This window comes from Necator americanus, chromosome IV (genome assembly GCF_031761385.1).
Source record: "Necator americanus strain Aroian chromosome IV, whole genome shotgun sequence".
Lineage (NCBI taxonomy): Eukaryota > Metazoa > Nematoda > Chromadorea > Rhabditida > Ancylostomatidae > Necator > Necator americanus.
Window position 1 is genome coordinate 15,308,423 of NC_087374.1, and position 21,247 is coordinate 15,329,669.

Consider the following 21,247-nt stretch of genomic DNA (forward strand, 5'->3'; position numbering starts at 1 on the left):
TGTTGGTTAGTTGACTCTCCGCTCTCGCACACTGTCCTTCCGTGTGAACTGCTTTACGATTGACGCATAGTCCATCAGGAAAAAAGCGGTATGGTCGCAGGAGAAAGTCTCCTCTCTGAGATGCGCGATAGAGACGGTCCCTTTGGAAATGTTTTGCCTATTTGATTAGTGAGAAGGGGGTGGAGTGGAATTTTTCTCGCGGAGCAAGAAAAAATTGAACAGGTGTCACTCAGGAGTACTAGTACTGATAAAATACTTGAATGTGTTTCATAATCCTGGAAATCAGCTACTTCGAGAAATGTGTGATACAGAAGTGCGACGAAAGATAAGGACGAAAGGCCAAAGGTGGTTCACCTGTGAAAAATGCGGAAACTCAACATAATTGAAGGAAAGAGTAGCAGATCCCTAACGCATTAAACTTTCTTCGCTCAGAAATATAAGAGCTGCAAAATAAACAATATAAACGACCATTAAGCTGGCAAACGCTGCCGTTACTTTCTTTCTCAGCCAGAAACGGCTCTATCGATCCAATTTCGTGCTTCGCGTTAACGCCAGCAGGATTTTTTTCAACTACAAATTACTTCAAGAAAGTGCAGACATTAGGTTACAGAGGAAAAGTAGCCATGTAGTGCTTGCACAAGCGCAAAGTGCAGAAGTGTCGACTTACTCAACACATATTGTCTTTGCTTCCGCTCGCACAAAACAGGGAGTTACAGAAAAGAAAACCTCCACAATTATGCATCGAGAATCTAATTATCACCCTGTCAGTAACAAAATTGTCATGCATAAGTCCATCTAGTCATTTACTTTTTTTGCATGCAAAGTGACAGTAAATGCATACAAATAAGATTTTGCTTATGATCCAACTTTTTTATTTATTTATAAACTTATTATTGACCAATGTGTAACATTAAAAAAGGGAGTAGAAGTACCATAAAATTGGCAGACTTTTTTCTAAAAGGAAAGTCTTGGGAGAACAAAAGCATCGCTTATCGCTTGAGATGTTCGAAAGATGCAAAGTCTCTCGGCTAACGATTAAATAAAAACTAGTTGAAAAACTATAGAAGCGCAAGGGAAAAAGGAAGAACTTTCTTTTTTAATCAAATGAACTTCAAGAGTGCGACGCCAATTTTTCGAAAGAAAAGGTGAATTTCAAAACCGAAACACATCGAGGATGTGACATCCTTTCGAAGTTAGAAATGCACGGCGAGAAGGAACTCAGAAAAGGAACGCAGAGCTTCCGAAACTCTCATCCGAACTTAATGTCCAATTTCTAAGAAATTGAGACCTCTTGTGGGTCGCTTAAGACTTAAATTGCAATTTCAGAACCTAAAATCAACAGTATGCAACTGTTCTGGGGCCTTTTTCATCAGCTCTGCAACTTCCCTGAGTTCTTCCGTATATTTTCTTCAATAATTTCCAGATTAGAGTAAAAGAAACCAAGTAACTTTTGAATAAATACTGTAATAGCCGAGACGTCAAGAGCAGGATCAAACGAGTTTCATTTCTAGTTTGATTGAATTCCTAGGATTCAGCGAGCACTTCTCGTTCGGCAAAGAAGCGGTAAAAGTTAGTTCGAATCGTTCGTTCTGCATTCTTCCCTTCCGCAACGTGTTTCACCGGGACTCCTACGTCGATGGTCGCAGGAAGTGGAAGATGCTTGGAGGTGAGTCAACAAAAAGGGGAGGGTCTCGTGGCTAAGTAGAAACTTGGTGCACTTACTTTTTCTCCTTCATCGTGGTCGTGGATGACGTGACAAAGTTCCCCCCTGAACTGCATTACGTTCGCTTCCCAAAAGTGCAAAACAAAAAGGAAAGCGGTGGTGGGAGAAGCGACGTGCGTGCGCAACAGCCAACGGCACGTCACCCGCATCCGCTAAGCAGAGAAAGTGCAGCCGGGCCGAGTGACGCATCGAGTTGGCCCGATGCGTCGATTTTTTGGACGACAGCACGTCCACAGTTCACCGGGATTACCGAGTAACTCTCTTATGCCGACTGTGCGAATTGATCGCCTTTCGCGGAACACCAGCGCCGCCGGTGATTTCTGACATAGTGGAATGGCAGCGCTCAAATGGTGCTTGATTTGGATTTTTTTTTCTCCAAAAGAACATCGACACTTCTCGTATAATTGTGCCATATTTGCATAATCGACATCCTGACTTTGAATGTTCGCCGTTCTGGAGAGAAAAACTGCGATTCTCCACAGGAAAGCCTTCATGTTTCAGCACAAAGTGTGCGGCTGTTGCCGGGTCGGATGATGTCATAGCTCGAAGAACTTATCACACGTTAAAACAGCGTCGGTAATAGCCATTACTCAAGGATGAGGCGAATAATTCCTGGAAGCCAGATGGGCCCATAAATCACTGAAACAGACGTGACGCTAGAGAACAACCATGTGGAGATGGAGAGATGAATCCAGCAGATGAAGTTTACGTCTACTTCCCTGATTGTCCGAATATTTCCGCACTCTTTTCTCGTATGATAATGGTAAGTTGCCGTTAGAGCCTTGCGCACTACGAAATTGACGGTGTGGGGATCTCACCACAAATAAATAGGTGCCACTCCACCGATTATCACTGGTTATCCAGACAAGAGCGTGTGAAATAAACCTTGGTTACACGGGTATAATTTACTTCAGGTGTTAGAACGATGCCAATCCGCGAAGCGTCCGCGACTGTGAGCTTGGGGAGCAAATGTGGCCTATTTGAGTTACATTAGTTGGTTTGCGGACGTCGAACGGTTCTTGCTTCTTTGCTCGCTTTCTACCGCGTAAATGGTAGCGTCGTAGGGCACCGCATGTCTGTTCCGTCCAACGTCCGCAACCCAACAAATGCAGGTCAAGTAGGAAGCAAAAATAAGCTTAGCTGTACAATTGCGGACGTGTTGCGGACTGCCATCGTTTTATCATCCGTAATAAGTTGCACCGCACGGAGTATTGGTGCAACTAAGGCTGTTTTTCGCGTCTTTTTCTATATTGGTCGGCAGGACTGCGCATTCACGAGTGTAGCCGACAAGCACGCCTCCACCTCTCTCTACCCTCCCTTAAAGGCATCACCCCACGAATCTGGAGTGGTGTGGATTTCAGGTGGAGTATTCGTATACGGGATCGTAGATTATGGAGAGAAGGATGATTCCGTCCATTTCTTCTTAGTTGCCGTAAAAAACGGCTCAGAAGATGCGGCGTGTGCACACGACTGGCGCGCTCCAATCGAACTCGTTGTAGGATATGGCGCGCCAGAACGCCCGAAGCCGTATCTTCCGGGCCGTTTTTTTACGGGAAGAAATGGACGGAATCACCCTTCTCTCCATAATCTACGACTCCGCACAGGCATAACCCACCTGAAACCCGCACCATCCCAGATTCGTCGAGTGATGTCTTTAAAGGAATCTGGACATCGTCAGCCTTGTGCTATGTCTTCCCTATTGGAGATATTGTACTCTATAAACTATAAACACCTGTCGATAATGGTTTATTGGCTAAAACATGTAGTTAGGAAGCGTTACGTGCTCGGCCCACCTAACCCTCCTTTCTTGGCGAATGAGGCAACATCCTTGATATTCGATCGTGGACATGGAAGAGCATTCCGAATCCCTTCGTTATCGTTAAGTTATTATGGCTCAGAAAAGCCTTTATGAACTGAGAAGGAACGTGGTGGTAGTTCATACCATCATTTCATTCCATGTCTTAATTCCCGCTTCCTTCTCAACTGTATCGAAGAACTTCTCCAAGACGATAGAAGTAAGAGATAACGGGTTTCTGTACTTTCGCTGTACCTCCACAATACCACTTGTGTGTAACTACATCTATTATTCTTCCCTTAAAACAATTTGGATGTCGACAGAGAAGAGAAGGTACTGCAACACGAGAAAAGCAAAATATTGCCAGTATATCCATAGCACAGCTTTTCCCATGCGTTTACACAAAAACTGGAGGTGCTTCAGTAAGAGTAACAGCTGGGACTTGTAACGGCTTTGCGGCTCAAATTACAATGGGTCCCAAGGACCTCAATGTACAGTAAAGATTATCTATGCTACCGCATCGCAAGTTGGTTTGACCATGGATTTTCCCGGTCACTTCCTATGCTTCTTCAGGGGCTCTTATCCCAAATGACTTTTCCGGTGATCAGGCCGAGACCTCTAATATGAACATATACGAGTAATACAAATGAATAATTACGAGTAATAAATAAATACATGTGCAACGATGATGTGTCAACCGTCTGTGCCTTTAACTTCTGAAGCTCTCAAAAAGGCGACTGTGCCGAAACGTTGGCCGAGATAAATTACCGTTAACAATCCTGTTTCTGGTCGCCACTTACAGCTCGAGGAATCGCCATGCCAAGATTCGAACGAGTTGTAACTTCCGCCTTCCTGCATGGATGCAATTGCGCGTAGAGTCTCGTTTTTTTTCCGAAAACAGAAAACTCATTGCCGTGTTTTCGAATAAACAAAAGTGGTTGCAATGACGCACAGAGGCCCATCTGCAGAAGAAATGCCCTCGGTGGATCAATAAATCAATCCACGGGACAGATGAAAATTTATTGACGCGGTTTTTTTCTTGGGAGCTGATGAGGAATACGTGCATGCCCTTTTCGAGACTATTCTTCCATATCGATCATCTCGAGTCTCACCACGGACACTGCGTCCGTCTGCCACCTTTGTGATGATGAATCCGGATCACGTATCTGATGTGTGAGTGGAAACGTCACATTTTCGAGACACGTTGATGATGATTCGTTGAGAGGGAGAGAGATGGATGCCAACGCATGGAAATGGCACGATCCGCCAACAGACACGATGCGAGTGGGCCCAAAAAAGAATCGAAATCTAATCGAATTCAATCGAAATGGCATCGAGCACACTTTGGATATTATGGATAGTCCCTATTATCCCACTGTGGATCACCAACCGCACACGAACATTGCAAAAATCTAATCGTTCAAAGTTCTTATTTGAGAAATGTACAGAATTTGTTGGCATTCGCGATAAAATGCCTGACCGCAAACACTTTTTGCCACACAGAGAGCTTGTTTTAAATATCATTACATATTTTCCATTCATTTAACAACAAAAGAGATCATTACGTGACAATCTCTCTGAGACGAAATCAAAAAAGCACTGATATGCTCTACAGGTATAAAAAAAAAAGATCAAAGCAAAGACAAACAAAACCCGCCAGCAAGTCTAAATTTGTCAAAAAATAGAAATCGAATCAGCGCTGAAATTATGACTTCTTTCCAGAGAGTCGTGAGCGTACGACAGCTGCTATGCGCGGCTCGATCTCAGATCTTCATAACAGAAAGTGCTCTAAGCGCTACCTACGCGGGTTTTTTGCGGTCTAAGCCACTAAATAGGGCTGGTTGATTTGGTTATTTCGTCAATTTCCTTATTCATAATTACCTTAATTCACCAGTTTTTTTCGTCCGAATTGAAATTACGCAAACAAGGACTCTTATTCATAAGTTGATTTGCATTCGTAATGTTATGGCCCCAAAAAGGGCTGTTGGAATAGGAGAGTGTAAGCTTCATGGAGGCTTTTGGGTTACGAAATTCCTCAAGAAGTGGGATATTCCGTGGCGATCTGCTTCCAGAGCTCGCAGAGGAGAAGCTCATTATTGAACGGCCAATTTCATCGGACTTCGTTGAAATGATCGTCTCGCAGATCACGTTTCAGTCCGTGAATCTTAGCCTTCAAGTGAGACCAGGCCGGATCTGCGAAGTTTGCAGAGTGGTTGACCGTCTCGAGGGTGCAGCTAAGGTTTGTCAGTTGGTTGTAACCTTTCTAGATGTCCGTGGGGACGACAACAGCGCCTACACATGCTTCTGGATAATATCAAGCCAAGATGATAGTAAGTGGCCAAATTCTTCCTTCGACTTCGACGCACTCCAGCCACACGATCATCAGAATGAAATCATGAAGGGTCAGAACGTAAGCGGCGTTACGCAAATGAATGGCGGGTTCTCTCTGATTCGGCCCTATATGTTAAAAATATTTCGCGATCAACCTTCAAGGAGTAAGGAGCCACAGCGATTCTCTTCGGCTGTTAGGCCTCGAAGCAGACCCCTGAGAAGCTGCTACGACGAAATTTGACAAAAAAAAGGATAATTGGTTAATTAAGGTAATTGTGCTAACTGACGTAATCACCTAATGAAGCAACCCAATTTAGTAGCCTAGAAAACAAGAAACGCTTCTAGGTAGCTACTAGTGCACCTTTCGTGGTGCCACCCTCTAACTCGCCTTTCAGCCTGTACATAAAATAAATAAGATCAAATATACTACATATATCATTTTTCTAGTCGTACTGATGTTTTATAAACCTCTACACGAAGTTGCTGCTGTTGAGATGAAAACGACTTGGACTTAATGTTGCGCAAGCGGCGTTGTAGAGCGAGTGGTTGGGATCGAGATGGGACCACCGCTGGCTTCACCCGAACTGCATCGATGAGTGCAGCTGGGCGAGGGTCCCCATTCATCTCTGTCGCCACGACCAATCGTGCCGCTTTTGTCGCGGCCGCGTACGCAACTGCACCAAACTTCATGCCGTTTTGGTCCGACTTGAAATGGCGCCGGTGCCCTGTCATCATGGAACTTTCGAATGCTTGTGCAGGCGAATAATTTTAAAGCGTGGAAATTTCCTCAGGTCTTCCTGAAAACGACTTAATTTATCCGTTAACTTCGGAAAATTTACGGGAAATTATGTTATTGATCACACCTTAATTTCGCAGTCAACGACAATATCCGTCGTGCCTGTTGGAAATCCAATCCGGTAGGTGGCTGTTAATGAAGCATAAACAAAAAAATCGATGAGGCCGGGATTTTTCGATGCGTAACCGTCACCTCAGGGAAACAAGAACAATATTAACATTATTAGGTTGACTCCCGTTTTGTTTTTCATACATTTACATCGAAACTGTGAGGGATTGAGCTTCTCTGCTAAGTCCCTTGTTGTTTGCTGGGACTGTTTGTTTGTTCCCATATCGACTACAAAAAAACGTCATCGAAGTCTGAAGGGCGAACCGTTGAATCTTGTTTCAGGGTCACATCTCCAGAACGAGATTTCACAAAAAAACAATTTCTCACCTCCCGATCCGTTATCACTCCTTCACCATACACCCTGGATATTTTTTGAGCCGCAGTACTATCACCTCTTTTAAATTCTCAAAGCATCATAGGGCGCAAGTGTATTTTTCGCAAACTACAGCGATAAGTGGTGCCAACAAAGGTTCCACCACAGTTCCACCGAAGCGCCTCGAGAGAAGCCGCGTACGCAATTGCGTACGTGCTTCATGTCGTTTTGACCCTACTAAAGACTGGTGTCTAATGAGTAACCGAAGCTCTGTCTGCGCAGAGATAACAAAAATCCCTACCTACCCTCCCAAAGTACCAGGAACTGAGATCAAGAACTTTTTCAACTTCAATAACAGCTCCTTCTCATCAACGTTACTTCTCTCTTGTGTCTTTTCAGAGGTGTTTGTAGGTTAAACAGCGAGAGGAAAGTCAAAAATAGCTGTGCACATGCGCCTGCAATGTTAGTGAAGGCTTCAGTAATTCAATGAGAAACTTCTGAGACGGTTGCGCATCAAAGTTCTAGAATCCACCGGTATCCATGTTATCTACATACGCAGCGAACGACGCACTAGATGTTAGGAGATCCAGATCTTTTCCACATTCCACGGTTTGAGATAAACTCGAGAACAAAATTTGCAAGCCCTGACGAATCCGTTAATGCGAAACGTTACCTGTTAATAAATAAATAAATAAATAATAGCAATCTCGGCTGAAGCATTGTAAATAATGCGTTCAAGTTAATGGTAATTGAGTACGAACCTGGAATGCTCCCCATGCAAGAAAATCACATGACTTTCGAAAAATGGGCGTCAAAATTCGTTAGTTCAGTGATGGGAGTCAAACTGAAGAATCCTAACCCTCACCACCATGTTCCACAAGGACCGTTGTCCTGGATGATCAGCAACATTTCGAAATACGAAACAAGTGTGATTAGTGCATCGGAACGCACAAATCATTACGATAGAGACGTTAGTCTGAAAATTTTAGTATGAAGACAAAATATCTATCAGAGCTTAGGTCAGAAAACTGGTTTAGAAGTTCGCAATCTAGTAAATGTTCAACGAGCGGAGCACAAATGACTTCTACACATAAACAACATATTAGGAGAGTATAATTTCGTTTAAATTTACCTTTGCCAATGTTCCTTGATTCACTACTGCCTCATAAAACAGTTATAAGCAGCAGTTGCAATTAAGATGTGACAGAAGTACAAGGGAATTACTCGAAAACGATCTCTGACTTGAGCAATGGATAGAACTGTGCAATAATTAAATTCTAAGGCCTTTAATTCACAGTAATCTAGGATTCCTAACACGAGTTTTTCCTGAATAATTCCCAGATGACGGAAAACAGCCATTTGCTGCTTCAACTCTGTTTTTTCTTAATGGAAAAAAGAGAGAATGAATGGAGATCGGCTCGAAGTTTTCTTGCCGAATTTTGGCCGTGATTGAAGCGAAGCCACGGATTCACGCCAAAATGGTAAAAGCAGTTCCGGCTTCAAACTATTCAAGTCTTCTCATCAGCAAGTTGTGCCCACGTCATGGAACACGAGGACTTAACATGTCGATCGATCGATCTCGATCCGATGTGATGCACGATTGATTTCTTTGCACTCCGAGTCATCTTCAATACGTGTCGTTTTGCAGACATTTCCAATAGATATGACACTATCACAGCAATGCATCTGCCGGCGCTTTTTGTTGCCGCACAAAACATCGCCGTCACCGCATCAAGAAAAAAGCTGTCGCGCCGACACCATGGAATCTGAACGTATTCGGCCGAGATCGAAGGGACCCGCACGACTGACGGACGAATACACGCCAGCTCATTTCTCAAGCTAACATCCCCTAATAAGCTTGCCGGGGGAACGAAGCGAATCATTTGGAAGCATGCTCTGTGATTCGAATAGTAGAGCAGACATGTCAGGATCTCATAGGGGGATCTTTCACCTTCCGCAGGGAGAGGAGAATCTGTTTATCCGAAAAACTCAGCACCAGTTTCCATTCCCAAAAGATTAGGTGCGGAATTTTCTTCTTTCTTGACTCCAACATAATAAACTTTCCCTTCTGCTGTGCACAGTTAGTGTATATAAATAAACAAATACATAAATCAGTATGCACTTACAGTCTCAGAAAGGCCCCGAATACGTTCAGATTCCATGGTGTCAGCGCGACAGTTTTCTTTCTTGATGCTGTCTTACATAATTACTTTTTGGATTGGCCTCCCTTCTTCATTGAGGAGACTAAAGGGAGGCTGATCCAAAAGTGGATCGTCTAGGCAGAGGCGAAACGATCCACTCTTTTCACTTTTAGCCTCTACCTTGTTTTTATGACACAAATTTTGTTGGATCATGCTCCAAAACTAGGAGTAGTTCATTACTAAATGTTACTTCTTAGCGTTGTTGTAGCGCACATAGAACGAGACATTCATGCCTGGATTCTAGCACCAGTTCGTAGTTACTACTTCGACGACATCGATCGGTGACTAAGTGCTTATTCGAAAGAAAGTTATAAATCTTATATGTATATATAATGTTATAAGGTTATAAAATGGATTTGTAGGGGAAAGGCGCAAGTGAAACATAGAAGAGGTGAAGAATGTACTTGGCCAGCGAACCGCCCATTAAACAGTTTTGGTCTCTTTTACCTCTACAAACTACTTCTCAGTGTTGCTCTCAAAATGGTGTGTTGATAAGAGAAGGGAAATCTATCGATGCCTATAGATCCAGAGTATTCACTTAATATAACGACCGCTTCCTTCCTTATTCTCTGGAATCCGATAACCGTCTGTTACCCGGAATGTCATTCATTTCTCATAAATGTCAGCGTCGATAGCGATCCAAACGGTAAGCAATAGAAAAAGTCAACGCACCCATCCGTGCATTCGACGGTTTCCGAAATACTATCTTTAGGTAAGAAGGGACTTCTCGAAACCCGTCCGATTCTTCATGGTCCGCATTCTCTATCACTGAGAATATCTTGTCACATTTCGTAAAATCTGCTGTGACAGCTGTGTGAAGAGGTGTGGGTTCTCCTGGTTTCGTATTCTCTAAAAATTGTGTAGCAATTCTTTCTTTGGCAAGCAGCTCTGAACTATCCATCGAAATTTCCAAAAATGAGACAAACAGCTACGAGGGCTTAATTAGTTTGAGATTACGAGCAGAAAGCAAAGGAAACAGCTTTTTCCTATAAAACTGCTTTGTTTGTCACTACACAAATTCCACGAGGTGAGCTAAGTGATAAATCAACGTTTAAAGCCTATCTAGTTGAAAAAGAAAGAAAAACAATTTTCTCATTAAATGAAAGGTCCGAAGCCCAAGGGATGATCGCCAAACACTTTGAGACCTTTGAGAGAGAAAAAAAAAATCCTTTTGATTATAGTTAATTTTGAAGTCGCTTGAATCGCTATGCGCAGCCGATATACAAACACAGCTATAGCACCAAAGCATCATTTCTGTTTTATCAGATAAGCAAGACGATTCCATTTGATGCTTCATTCATACTTCAAGGGTGGATTTATAAAAGTTTAAGGCATAGTATAAGGATAAGTTAATAATAGGATATTTATAGTATAAGGATAAAGTTCCTGGCGTTAATCAATCCGCTTGGGATGCACCCCCACGTTCACTTCAATTCAGAATCGTTTGAGGTTTACGAACGTGTATCTGGCCTATACAATGACTTGCGGTGGCTAGCCGATGTGTCAAGTCAGTGATTTTATCCTCCCAGACAAGTAAGGTACTAATTTATCGACCCCGCAGGGATGAAAGACTTGGTGAGCACTAGGGCGGATTCGAACTTCCGACCGATCGTGCAGGAAGCGGAACCTCTAGGTTCCAAGAGGTTCTAAGAGTGGATATATATATATATATTCGAGAAACATCTACGATCCTGAAATGAAGTCGAATTCGAGGTCGCATACTCGACGGGAAGAGTTTTGCCTTTTATTCTTTTGTGACTATATGCTTGCAACTCACTCATGTGTTTTGTATTGAAAGTCTAAGTCGCCTCATCAGCTTCCCTCCTCGAGCTAAACTGGATAGGCCTGCAAAGTCAAGTTCACATAGATAGAAAACGTTCCAGTTGTCCTCTTGATGCAGCTCCATCTCAAGAAGGTCATCAGCAATAGGATACTGGAAAAGTTAAAGAATGAAATGAGAAACTACGAGCCTTTGTTCTTTTTTCGGAAAAGGATGAACAGTGAATTCGAAATTCAGGGAATCGTGTAAGCCTTCTTTCCACCTCAACAGTAAGAAAGACGTAAAACAAAACGTTTCATTTTCTGCCACAGTCTGAAAGGTGATCATTGACGTGAAAGGAAGGAACGTCCTCGGAACAATTCTCTCCTTTTAAAAGGTGCGTACCAGGAAATTAACGAGCTCAGGGTTTCTCTACTAATAGAAAGGGTGAAAGCGTCGAGGAGTACGCGATCACCCTCAATTATTCCTGATTGTGATGAAAAATGGCGCAGGAAACAGCACTGTAAATCGAATTTTCCACCGTACAATCCGTCACCTCCGTATACGCGCCGGTTTCTCCAGCAATCTATTGGTTTTACTTGAATAGGCTGTTGAAGTAACTTTACTGACCTCTTCTGCTCGCCCGCAAAAGTGGTGCGTTCACAGGGGTGTCACCTTATGAGGTGCCTCATAGGGAAATTCGATCGCGAAGATCGTTTCCCAAAATTTTTCCTTCAGAACAGTTAGGGGAAGCTGAGCATGACCGCGCTCATACCCGTGATCTACACTTCTAACCCTATCTTTTCGTGGAGGATCACAAGACTGTCTTTTCGTGAGATCCCTTAAGTTGCAGGAAACACATATAGCAAGCAGTACGCTCAAATAAACATATCCTTACAAGCACTTAGTGGCAAAAGTGCCGTGAATTCACCTTTCTGTGAAGAACACAGCACCGTACATGTACTCATATATGCGTGCACTCTCAATCATCGATACGGGTAGAAATTCCAGGGAACAGATTAATTTCTACCGATGAATTTCTGCGCAACGATTTTTCTCTTCTACCTGTTTACCGAGTGAGAAGAGTGGGCGCAAAATTGTTACACTTGAGTCTTTATGTTCTGATTTGTGTGCTCCCCCCCATATGATTAAAAATATTCAAAGGAATGCTACTCACAAAAAAAGCGAAGCAAGACTTTCTAGCGTTTCAAATTAAGATTAAATTTTGTTCATTGATTTTCCTGTCTAGCACAAATAAGAAAGACGGTTCCTTCGAAAAAATTTTAGATTTTAGATTAGATTGTAGATTTTAACTCAAGAGAAGCATGTTCAGTTAGAATAATTATGAAACTTCCTTTGAAAACAATACGTCTTGTGGAACTCGACGTCATTACGGCCAGAAACATGATACCGAACAAAATTGGCCCTCCCTGCACAATTAAAGGAATCTTTTTAAAAGTGCATTTTTTTAAACGTTTTTTGTCTTCTGTTGACTACTTAATTGTCCCCTGAGTTTATCAATTGAGTCATAAAATATCCGAAAAACGTTTTCAGGATGGTTACACTACTGAAGAAGGTATGACGCTCGTCGGATGATGAGCGCTCGATCATCTACCGTGCCATAGCATGTGTTATCATTCACACGTGTGTTCGCGGCTGTTAGCATTCTGACGGTATTTTTCTATCGCCAGATCTTTAAATGACATCAGAAACAGCATGTAAACACCAAATCACCGTTTTGTTCATAAAACCATGTTTAAAACTCCTCACACGTTAGAACTGAATCACGAAGAAGCAATGAAATGACGCAGATAATCTAAGGACTGCGCTTTCGTGATTTTTAAGCCGTAAATGTACGAGCACAGCTCCTGGCATATCCTCGTGGAAGATTTCAAGTGTTTTCAACTACTTATAAAAGTTGAAATAAGTACGTAAATAAAAGAGAACTATTTTTAAAGTAACGCAGATTAGAATGCTACAGATACATTAACCAACTTCTTCAGTGATTCTAAAAAGTTCCTGATTCTTATGCACTTAGGATTCGCTTGGTACTGATTTATCTGTATTTGAACTAACTTTCAAAGTCACATAAATTTGAAGTCCGTTGGCTTTTTTTTGTTGTTGTTGTTGTTATTTTAACCAACATCGTCAAGTTCAACTTTTATTTCCAATTCTCTTCTATTGACCACTTTCAAATCCAAGCAAAGGCCGAAATAAGGATAAGTAAAAGTTCATCTGCGCATTTCTCTTCTTCACTAATACTCACTGATATCATATAGTCGATATTCATTGCCTTTAGAAAAACACAGAAATTCCAATAAACTGGGTTCTCTTGTCTTCGACTGGTCACATTTCATGCATTTATCAACACAATAACATAACAGATAGGTGTTCAGAGTTTCCTAAAGCTATCTAGAAACACTCAACATTCACAAAAAGACAGCCTAAAATTCCAGTCATCCTCAGCTGCTTTTTGGAAAACCCAAGAACGTTTCTCCTGACCCGACAATACACAAACGCATTAACAATTCTCAAAATTTCTGTGCATAGTAATCAGAAATGTCACGTCAAATGAGCCGAAGACCGAATGACTTCTTATCTCCTCATGCCTCATTCAACAGCTGAAATAAGAGTGTTTAGTCATAGCAGGGAACTCAAAATATTCTGCGACAGTTGAAACTTCAAACTTTCACTGAATAGAGATCAATCACTCATGAGTATTCACAAGAGCGGCGACCTCTGTCTGACAACTGATAGGGTTCCGCACTATTCAGAACAGAGTGGCAAAAACGAAGCATGTTCGGTTGCTGAGGGGGGACCGAACATATAATGTAACAATATAATAATACAACAAATATGAAAAAGCGTCTTTCCTTTTTAGATACAAGAAGTGAAAAAGGAAAAATTGGTACTCGATCTCGATTCGATCTCGGTCGAGGCATCTATCACAACACCAGGAAGATCATGTGAAAATAGGTTAGAGAAGAGAGTTCTGACTTAATACACTTGGATGTGTCAATAACGATTCATCATTGTTTCAGTGCGTTATGAACATGGCACAAATCTAACAGTCAAAGACGTCTACCCCTATCTACGTGTTTCCTCTTTTTTGGCCACATGGAAGATTTAACGTATAGAGGAATTCCAAACAAGGGATGCTGAAAACTCTGATTTTTATAAAGGTATTAATTAGTTACAAAACGAAGTTGAGCCGAAAATTTCACTATTTACTCAGTTTTCAGTAACATATGTGTCAGCTAAAGCTCTTCGATTGAAGTGTAGTCTACATGAAGTGTCACGCAGAAAACTACCCACAACTTTGCACCAATTAATCCAAACAAGAAATTTTTTAATTCAATGGTCAGAAACTTCTACGTATGTTCTCACACATCACATACAATCACCGCCTTTAGCCTCAAAAGAAGCACCCAAACTCATCCAGAAATTTTTGAGGATGAGTGCGATCAGTTCCTATGCCCCATGCCTCAGAGCTCCTTTTAGCGAATCCACTGACTAATGTTTAAAAGAGCACACGGTTTGCTCTGCGATCGAACTTGCAAAATTCAATAGATTGAGATCGGGCAAGTTTGACGGCCAAACACCTTCGTGCAGAAATCCAATGTCCAGGAAGATTGGTCTCGCACCCCTCAGCGTCTTCTTTACGCCGCGGGCTGGTGCCCAATTTTGCAGGAGCGTTCAGTCAGTGTCCTTACCGGTTTCTTTGGCTTAAGGAATCATCGCGCCTCCACATTTTCCATATTCCGTCACAATTCATGTGGACCACCCTATATATCTACAAATCTTTGGAAAAGACATTTTACTTATTTGGGTTCCACAAGAGTCAACTCTCATATCCATTTTAAAAACTATTTTTAACTGACAACCAGCTGGATTCAAGAGTAAAGAATGTTTAATAGAGATTATAACAAGAATCCATAAAAGTTTATCCGATACAGTACTTTAAACCAATAACACCTACCTTCTCGTATCTTTGCTTAGTTTTCTCGAGTATCACATTTTTTCGACTTTTGGGTTGCACTTTAATATCAACAGCTCCTAGTCCTTGACGATCGTTCCGCACATTTGATTCAATCTAAAAGACCGAATATTTTCAGGATGTCAGACAGTAGAAATGCTTCTATAGACGAAAAGATCAGAAGTTCTGACGTATAATTTTTAGGAACTGTCTTTAGGATAATATCGCAGTTTCTTTCAATTCATAAACCAATATATATATATATATATATATATATATATATATAACTAAAGCCTCTACGAGGAAATATCATGCACACCAAACTAATGGACTTTTAAAAAGCCGAAATAAGATAGGTAAGAAAAAAGTAAAGTAAAAAACATATTTCTTGTTAGATCAATTACCAAGCAGTGTGTTGCAAAGCAATACTGATAAAAAAAGCGCTGACTGAGATTATTAGCACCGAAACACTAGTGTTGACACTATTTGAAGTTTGCTATAGTTGAGTGCCAACGAAAGCAAATATGGTTCTTTCAAGATTGCGTGGAAGAAAAGTTCGTTTCTGTTCTTCAATTTCTATCATTCATGCTGCAATCCAGCACTCCAAAATTCGAAAAAAAGTGGATGTAAGGAAGAATTAAAAGTAAAAAAAAAGAGGACCTACCAGCTGCTGTCGACCTTGTCCTGTTTTTCCAAGGCCTTCGCCCTCCTTCCAACCCATATTCTGTAAAAGACGAAAGCCTTTGTTGGTTTCGTTCAGAGGTTTGATAGGATCAAACTTCGATGGTACAACAGCACCTAGAACAAATACAAGATATAGATATAAATATACAAGATGGTTCCTTTTCATCCATTTTCTTAAAATCTGTGATGCTTAAAATGACTGAACCAGGAACAGGTTTCGCAGCACATCCTTGATAAATGTCGTTGGAAGACAAAGAATTGGGAGACTCGTTGATATCCATAACTGAATGCGCAAGCTTCCGCCTTTTAGCAGCACGGTCAAAGCCATAATGAAGATTTCGAGCATTTTCTGCCTAAGAAAAAACAGCAGAGATATTTGATCTAAAATCCCCTACATCAGCCAACTATTCTTCAACTCTCTTACGTAGTCGTTTATTCCATACATGGCTTTGATGGCTTTGAGATTACGACGACGAGCGGTTTCACCATGTGGGACGACCACGCTTTGGGATGCGTGGTTCAGATCAAATTGCAAAAGACCCGGCTCACATCCAGTACATGTGTTATTACCTAAAACCTATACAACGTGTCTCAGAAATACCGGAACAAATAGGTAAGAAAATGAGAGGTTTCAAACTCTGTGACTAATAATTCAGAGTCTAGCGAGAAAGGCGAAGAGGAAAACCGGCGAATTCCTCGGGACTAATTCAAACCTACCATAATGCACATGTATTCTTAGAAATCCGAAGCCAAATCGCAGAAAATCGCCATGTTCCAGTTCTCTTTCGTCGTTCGCCTGGAAAAAAAATATTTTAAAGAAGTCAACTAATAATGTTGTCAATGAAAAGTAAGTTTACGTCAAGCGTAAACTTACTTTTCATTGACGTAAAAGGATTGTACTGTCAGGATAAATGGGTGAAAAAGTCTATATAATATCATAGAAATAACAACAAAAAATGAACAAGGCAAAACCAAACATGGAACTAAGGATGACTAACCTTGAGCTCATAATCGTTTAAAGAAACGTTTCCTTCCTCTGTAACTTTATTTACAACGAAGGAATTGCTTTCGGCAACAAACACAAACTCAAGAATCTTCTGAAAGAATAGAAACTTAGAAAGATTTGAAGAAAACTTAAGAAGAGGAACGTAACTGAGACAAATTGGCTAAAATTAGTTAAATTCTAAGTTAGTTAGACAACAAATTAGTTAAAAGTCAACAAACCTGAGGCAACAATGGATCATCGAGTATAATATCGCAGTTCGTTTGACTTCCTACGGTTCCTCCACATATTGTGATGACATGAAGATTATTTTTAGAATCAATGATCCGGAGGAGGGGAGCTTGAGAAAAACCCTCGTCTGAATGGGTACTTTGTATGAACTTTACGGTCATCCACAATACTTATAGTTATCCAAGAATCTCGAAAGTTACTATTTATTCATTGAGTTATTATTTACGACCCTGTCAAAAAACGCTAAGGAACAAATTACAAAGTAAACGATAAGTGAAGAAATAACTCACGAGGCCGCAACCAGCACAGATTATCCCAAGAATTACAATACTAAATTTCACTTCATCTGTGTCTCTCTCATAGTTTCGTAGTAAACATGTATAACTACTTTTCTGTAAGATGGCATAGAGATAGGAACTATTTATGCCGAATAATTCAGTCAATACTTAAAAAAAGAGTTTTGAGCAGTGAATCATCTGACATTATAAAATACTCAACATCCAGCTAGAGCCGGACTTCAGAGTTCTCCTGGTGCTCGCTTCGCTTCCCTTCAGTTATGGATACAAATTTGAAGCAAGAGCACTTTCCTACATTTCCGTCAAAAAAATCAAAATTGTTTTCTTTCAAACCAAGCTTATTTCGGTCTGAGGAAAGTATACATTGATGAAAGGTTTTCTTGTAATTATTTTGCTATAAAAGTCTGAATATCATAACTACAGAGGATATTCAAATCTGATTTTACATGTATATCCCTTCGATACCGCAGCAATTTGAAAACATATTTTGCAGTATTAGACAAAGTTTTCCTTTTCTACTCAGCAATTAACAGTGCAAACGTGAAGTGACATGAACGCCATCATCTTTCTGATAAAGACGAGGTCCTACGTCAAATCAGGTAATCTACTAACTACTGTTTAAGCAGCTCTCTAGACGCATGTGTTCAGTTTCCGAAGAAACGATCCGGGAAACATGGTAAAGGTAATCACAGGAAAGTAGGCAGACGGAAACGTACATCTGGGTGCACGCAATTGTCACGATCATAAAACGGTCCACAATGTATCACTTTTTTAAAACCAATCCGCTTGGAATTATTGAGCAGTGTCGGCGCACAATAATCCCGCTGATTCCCAGCGTCATTGCACTAACCCTGACGGTGGAATGCTTGTGTGTTTTCTAGTGGCCAATTCGGCGCTGTGGGATCTGTCTCCCCCCATTTTATCACTTTTTGACACACACACAAACACAAACACACACACAGACTAAGCGCGTTACTACATACCAATACGAATGTCCCGCTGGAGCCAGACTTCTTACGGTGCTTTCTTCGCTCGCCCTCCTAAATGTTCCTAAATGCGACAGTATTACATTTGGAGAATATTCAAATATGACTTTACACTAGCATCATCATCGTACTCATAAAGATAAGATGCTCCGTCGGATCACGTGTACTGTCGACTACTATGTAAGCAGCCATTTGCATGCGTGCTTCCAATTTCTACAGGAACGGTCTGACCAACCCGATGAAGGAAACGTGAGATGTAATAGAGACGCGACGGGTACATTGAAGTGAAACGCAAAACATGCAGTTTTAACGGGTATGAAAGAGTTTGTAGCACCTCATTTACTTCTTGACAACTTCACTTGGAGTTATTGCTTATCCCCCCCCCGCATATCTATTGGACATGTAAGGTCTCGGAGGCATCAGCAGAGAATCCACCCGGAACCTTCTTAGCGTCCTCCTCGATGCCGCAGAACTCTTCCCGCACCATTTTATAGTTTTCTGGCGCTGACGCACCAGTTTGGCGACGTGGGACCCGTCGCCCATTCTATAGTTTTCTGGCCACACACAACAAATTCCCATAATAAGCCCGTTATTATATAGAATTTTACTCTGAGCATGGCAAACTTCAACAATTAATGCAAAATGCACACAGCTTCGATGAATATTTAAGCAACAGTCTGCAACAATAACCTTTTCTCATTTGTATCCTCTCATCCTCTTCCTCGCTAGAATCACTGATGTCACCTGCTAGACACGTATCATCGTCTTTTTGAACACCTTCAATTTCTCTTCGTTGTTCTGTTCGTCTTTCTCTGCGACTTCTGAGTCCTGAATGTTAATGAGAAACATATCGTTCGACAGAATAAACTCAATTTCTGTGGGAAATAAATATCAATTGTATGCGATAATTCAATGAGATGCTAAAAAAATGCAGCAAAATACCTAAAGAGGAATGAAGAGGTTTGTCAGGAATAGTTATAATCTCTCCTGTAGCCTCGTCAAAATAGTCCGTGGAAGATCCTGCCTTCCCATAAACAGTATCGTCTTTCTAAATAAATTAACATGTGCTGTTTTTGGATGTACGTAAATCACTAAAGCTTAGGCCTACAGTTATCACCTCTTCGTCTTCCCTGTCCATAAGCACGGTACGTTTATCTGATAGTAAGTATTTATTCAAATAAAAGAACCGTACATACAGACAAGGGTAAATCCATTTTCAAATGTTTGATAAATACGTAACACTCACATATAGCGCCCTGGAACTGCTTTCGGGATCATTGGCCTTTTCTTTCTTTTCATCAAGGCTAAGCATGGATGTTAGATCAAAGAGAACCTCACAAACGTCGACGGCATCTTGATCAAATCGATCCAAGGCCTCGGCGAACATCTTCTTTGCTTTCTTCCTATTAGATCGTGATGTCCACTTCGCTAAAAGTACATGGACTAAAAATAAAACTTCGATTATATTCCATGAGATATTTCGGCTGGCAAAAGCTACAGATAAACCATATTACGAGAGCCAACCCGAACCGTGAGAAGTTCATGCTACGACGGCATCAATCGTAGCTCTGTTGGAATAATGAGTATAATAAGTCGACATGTGGTAATGAAAGGTTTTCAAAATTTTCAAATTTTTTTCAAACAAAATGTACAGAACTGTACTCCCAAAGAAATAGAGGAATTATTAATTACAACTAATAAAATACAAAAATACGTAATTGAATAGCTAACTTAAAAGGTAAGTAGTTAAAATGAGTTCTCTGAAACTTTGAAAACAACAGACTTACTTTTACGCATGCATTTATACACTTCGTATTGCTGAGTATCATCATTAAATACATAGTAAGTTTCTGAGTCGTGGTGGTAGAAAAGACTGGTGTTCTGGAAACTTTCAGTTCATCCTAACAAAGTATAGCAGGAGTGTCTTTTTCAGAAGGTATTTAAAATGCTCCAGCAGAATCTGGAAAACTAGAACATTTGTAAACGAGATGACGACTAAAGAAGTATTCAAAGGTATATTTAGTATATTTAACGTCAATAGATTTCATTCAAGGCTTTGAAGCCTAATCAAAGTAATAATGATTTTGGGTAAACAGAAGAGGCTATGTGTAAATAAACAACAACCATTAGATACCAAACAACTATACCGGATCATAGAAGAAACCACAGTTTGGAGAATAATACTGCCCATAATCCTCAACCCATTGGAATCCTTCAGGCACGCGTGAATGCAGTACTTCATTAGCTGCATCACGGATCATTTCCGCAATACTTAGCTGAACAATAACAATAGAAACAGGGATTTCACTGAATGTTTTCATACCCAGTGGAAAACATTTGTTTGAGAGAGTTATACTAAAAGATATAATAAGGAACCTTATTCTTAACAAAAGTTAAGAAACACAAATTCCTGACTTACTTTGCATTCTGTCACATCTTCCATCGCAAATTATGCCTGCCCGGCAATGTAGATGGTGTCGTACACCTGACCAATGGGAGTTGGTAGCACAATTTTCACTATCAGTTAAGACCAAATCTACATATATCGTCAGCCGATAAAAATATAAAAATAAAAAGTAGTTCCGAGTTATAGGTGCCCGAATTTGTGCCTGGAAATTCTGTTTGCGTACGAAGCGAAATGAAGACTCTAATAACAAACGTCATTTCTTTACAAACAAAAACGCATTTCTGTTAGAATCACGCGAGCGAAGACAAAGAAATCACACTATCACCACTTTTGCTAGCAAAACTGAACAGTAATGTACAACAATAACAAGGGACGTACATATGTTAGCGATCGTTAAAGAGAAAGACGAAGACACAGTCTCCATTCATCTTCGTGTCTATTTACGTGCTCCATCCGCAAGATTTCCTGTTCCACCTAAGCGCGCCGCTACGCGCAGCGATCGAATTATTATTATTTTTTTTTGGAACCGAAAATCTCTTCTCCGAATGTATGCCTTTTGATTGGGGCTTAATTACTTACTTGAATGCACTTGAATCTTGAAGATTACGTACTCGGAGATACTTGAGTTCTCTGTGGGA

The 21,247-nt window shown here is 40.8% G+C and overlaps 4 protein-coding genes across 5 annotated transcripts in view; 2 read left to right on the forward strand and 2 right to left on the reverse strand.

The window, feature by feature from the left end:
• RB195_001352 (uncharacterized protein) overlaps window positions 1-14,077 on the forward strand; it is a gene marked incomplete at both ends in the record, with an annotated part of 29,445 nt that extends 15,368 nt beyond the window's left edge. Inside the window, 3 exons of the mRNA XM_064198099.1 lie at window positions 5,591-5,757; window positions 13,908-14,002; window positions 14,068-14,077. Coding sequence (XP_064053981.1) covers window positions 5,591-5,757; window positions 13,908-14,002; window positions 14,068-14,077 — 272 coding nt within the window. The remainder of the gene's footprint in view (window positions 1-5,590; window positions 5,758-13,907; window positions 14,003-14,067) is intronic.
• RB195_001354 (uncharacterized protein) lies at window positions 5,527-6,090 on the forward strand (the record flags this gene model as incomplete). The annotated part of the gene is made up of 1 exon (XM_064198102.1): window positions 5,527-6,090. One exon carries the CDS (start codon window positions 5,527-5,529, stop codon window positions 6,088-6,090), a length of 564 nt encoding a protein of 187 aa, XP_064053983.1.
• RB195_001355 (uncharacterized protein) lies at window positions 6,581-9,420 on the reverse strand (the record flags this gene model as incomplete). The annotated part of the gene is made up of 4 exons (XM_064198103.1): window positions 6,581-6,646; window positions 6,713-6,774; window positions 7,638-7,710; window positions 9,277-9,420. 4 exons carry the CDS (start codon window positions 9,418-9,420, stop codon window positions 6,581-6,583), a joined length of 345 nt encoding a protein of 114 aa, XP_064053984.1.
• Window positions 13,630-20,645, reverse strand: RB195_001356 (uncharacterized protein; the record flags this gene model as incomplete). 2 transcript variants are annotated; one of them, XM_064198105.1, is made up of 14 exons in its annotated part: window positions 13,630-13,647; window positions 15,006-15,119; window positions 15,667-15,800; window positions 15,892-16,039; window positions 16,111-16,256; window positions 16,404-16,482; window positions 16,685-16,783; window positions 16,911-17,047; window positions 18,893-19,030; window positions 19,145-19,250; window positions 19,449-19,630; window positions 19,990-20,083; window positions 20,350-20,478; window positions 20,622-20,645. In XM_064198105.1, the coding sequence occupies 14 exons, from the start codon at window positions 20,643-20,645 to the stop codon at window positions 13,630-13,632; spliced, it is 1,548 nt and encodes a 515-aa protein (XP_064053985.1). The 2 variants fall into 2 exon arrangements, with proteins under 2 accessions (XP_064053985.1, XP_064053986.1); XM_064198104.1 differs by lacking the exon at window positions 13,630-13,647 and adding an exon at window positions 14,899-14,913.
• Window positions 20,646-21,247: the final 602 nt, after the last annotated feature.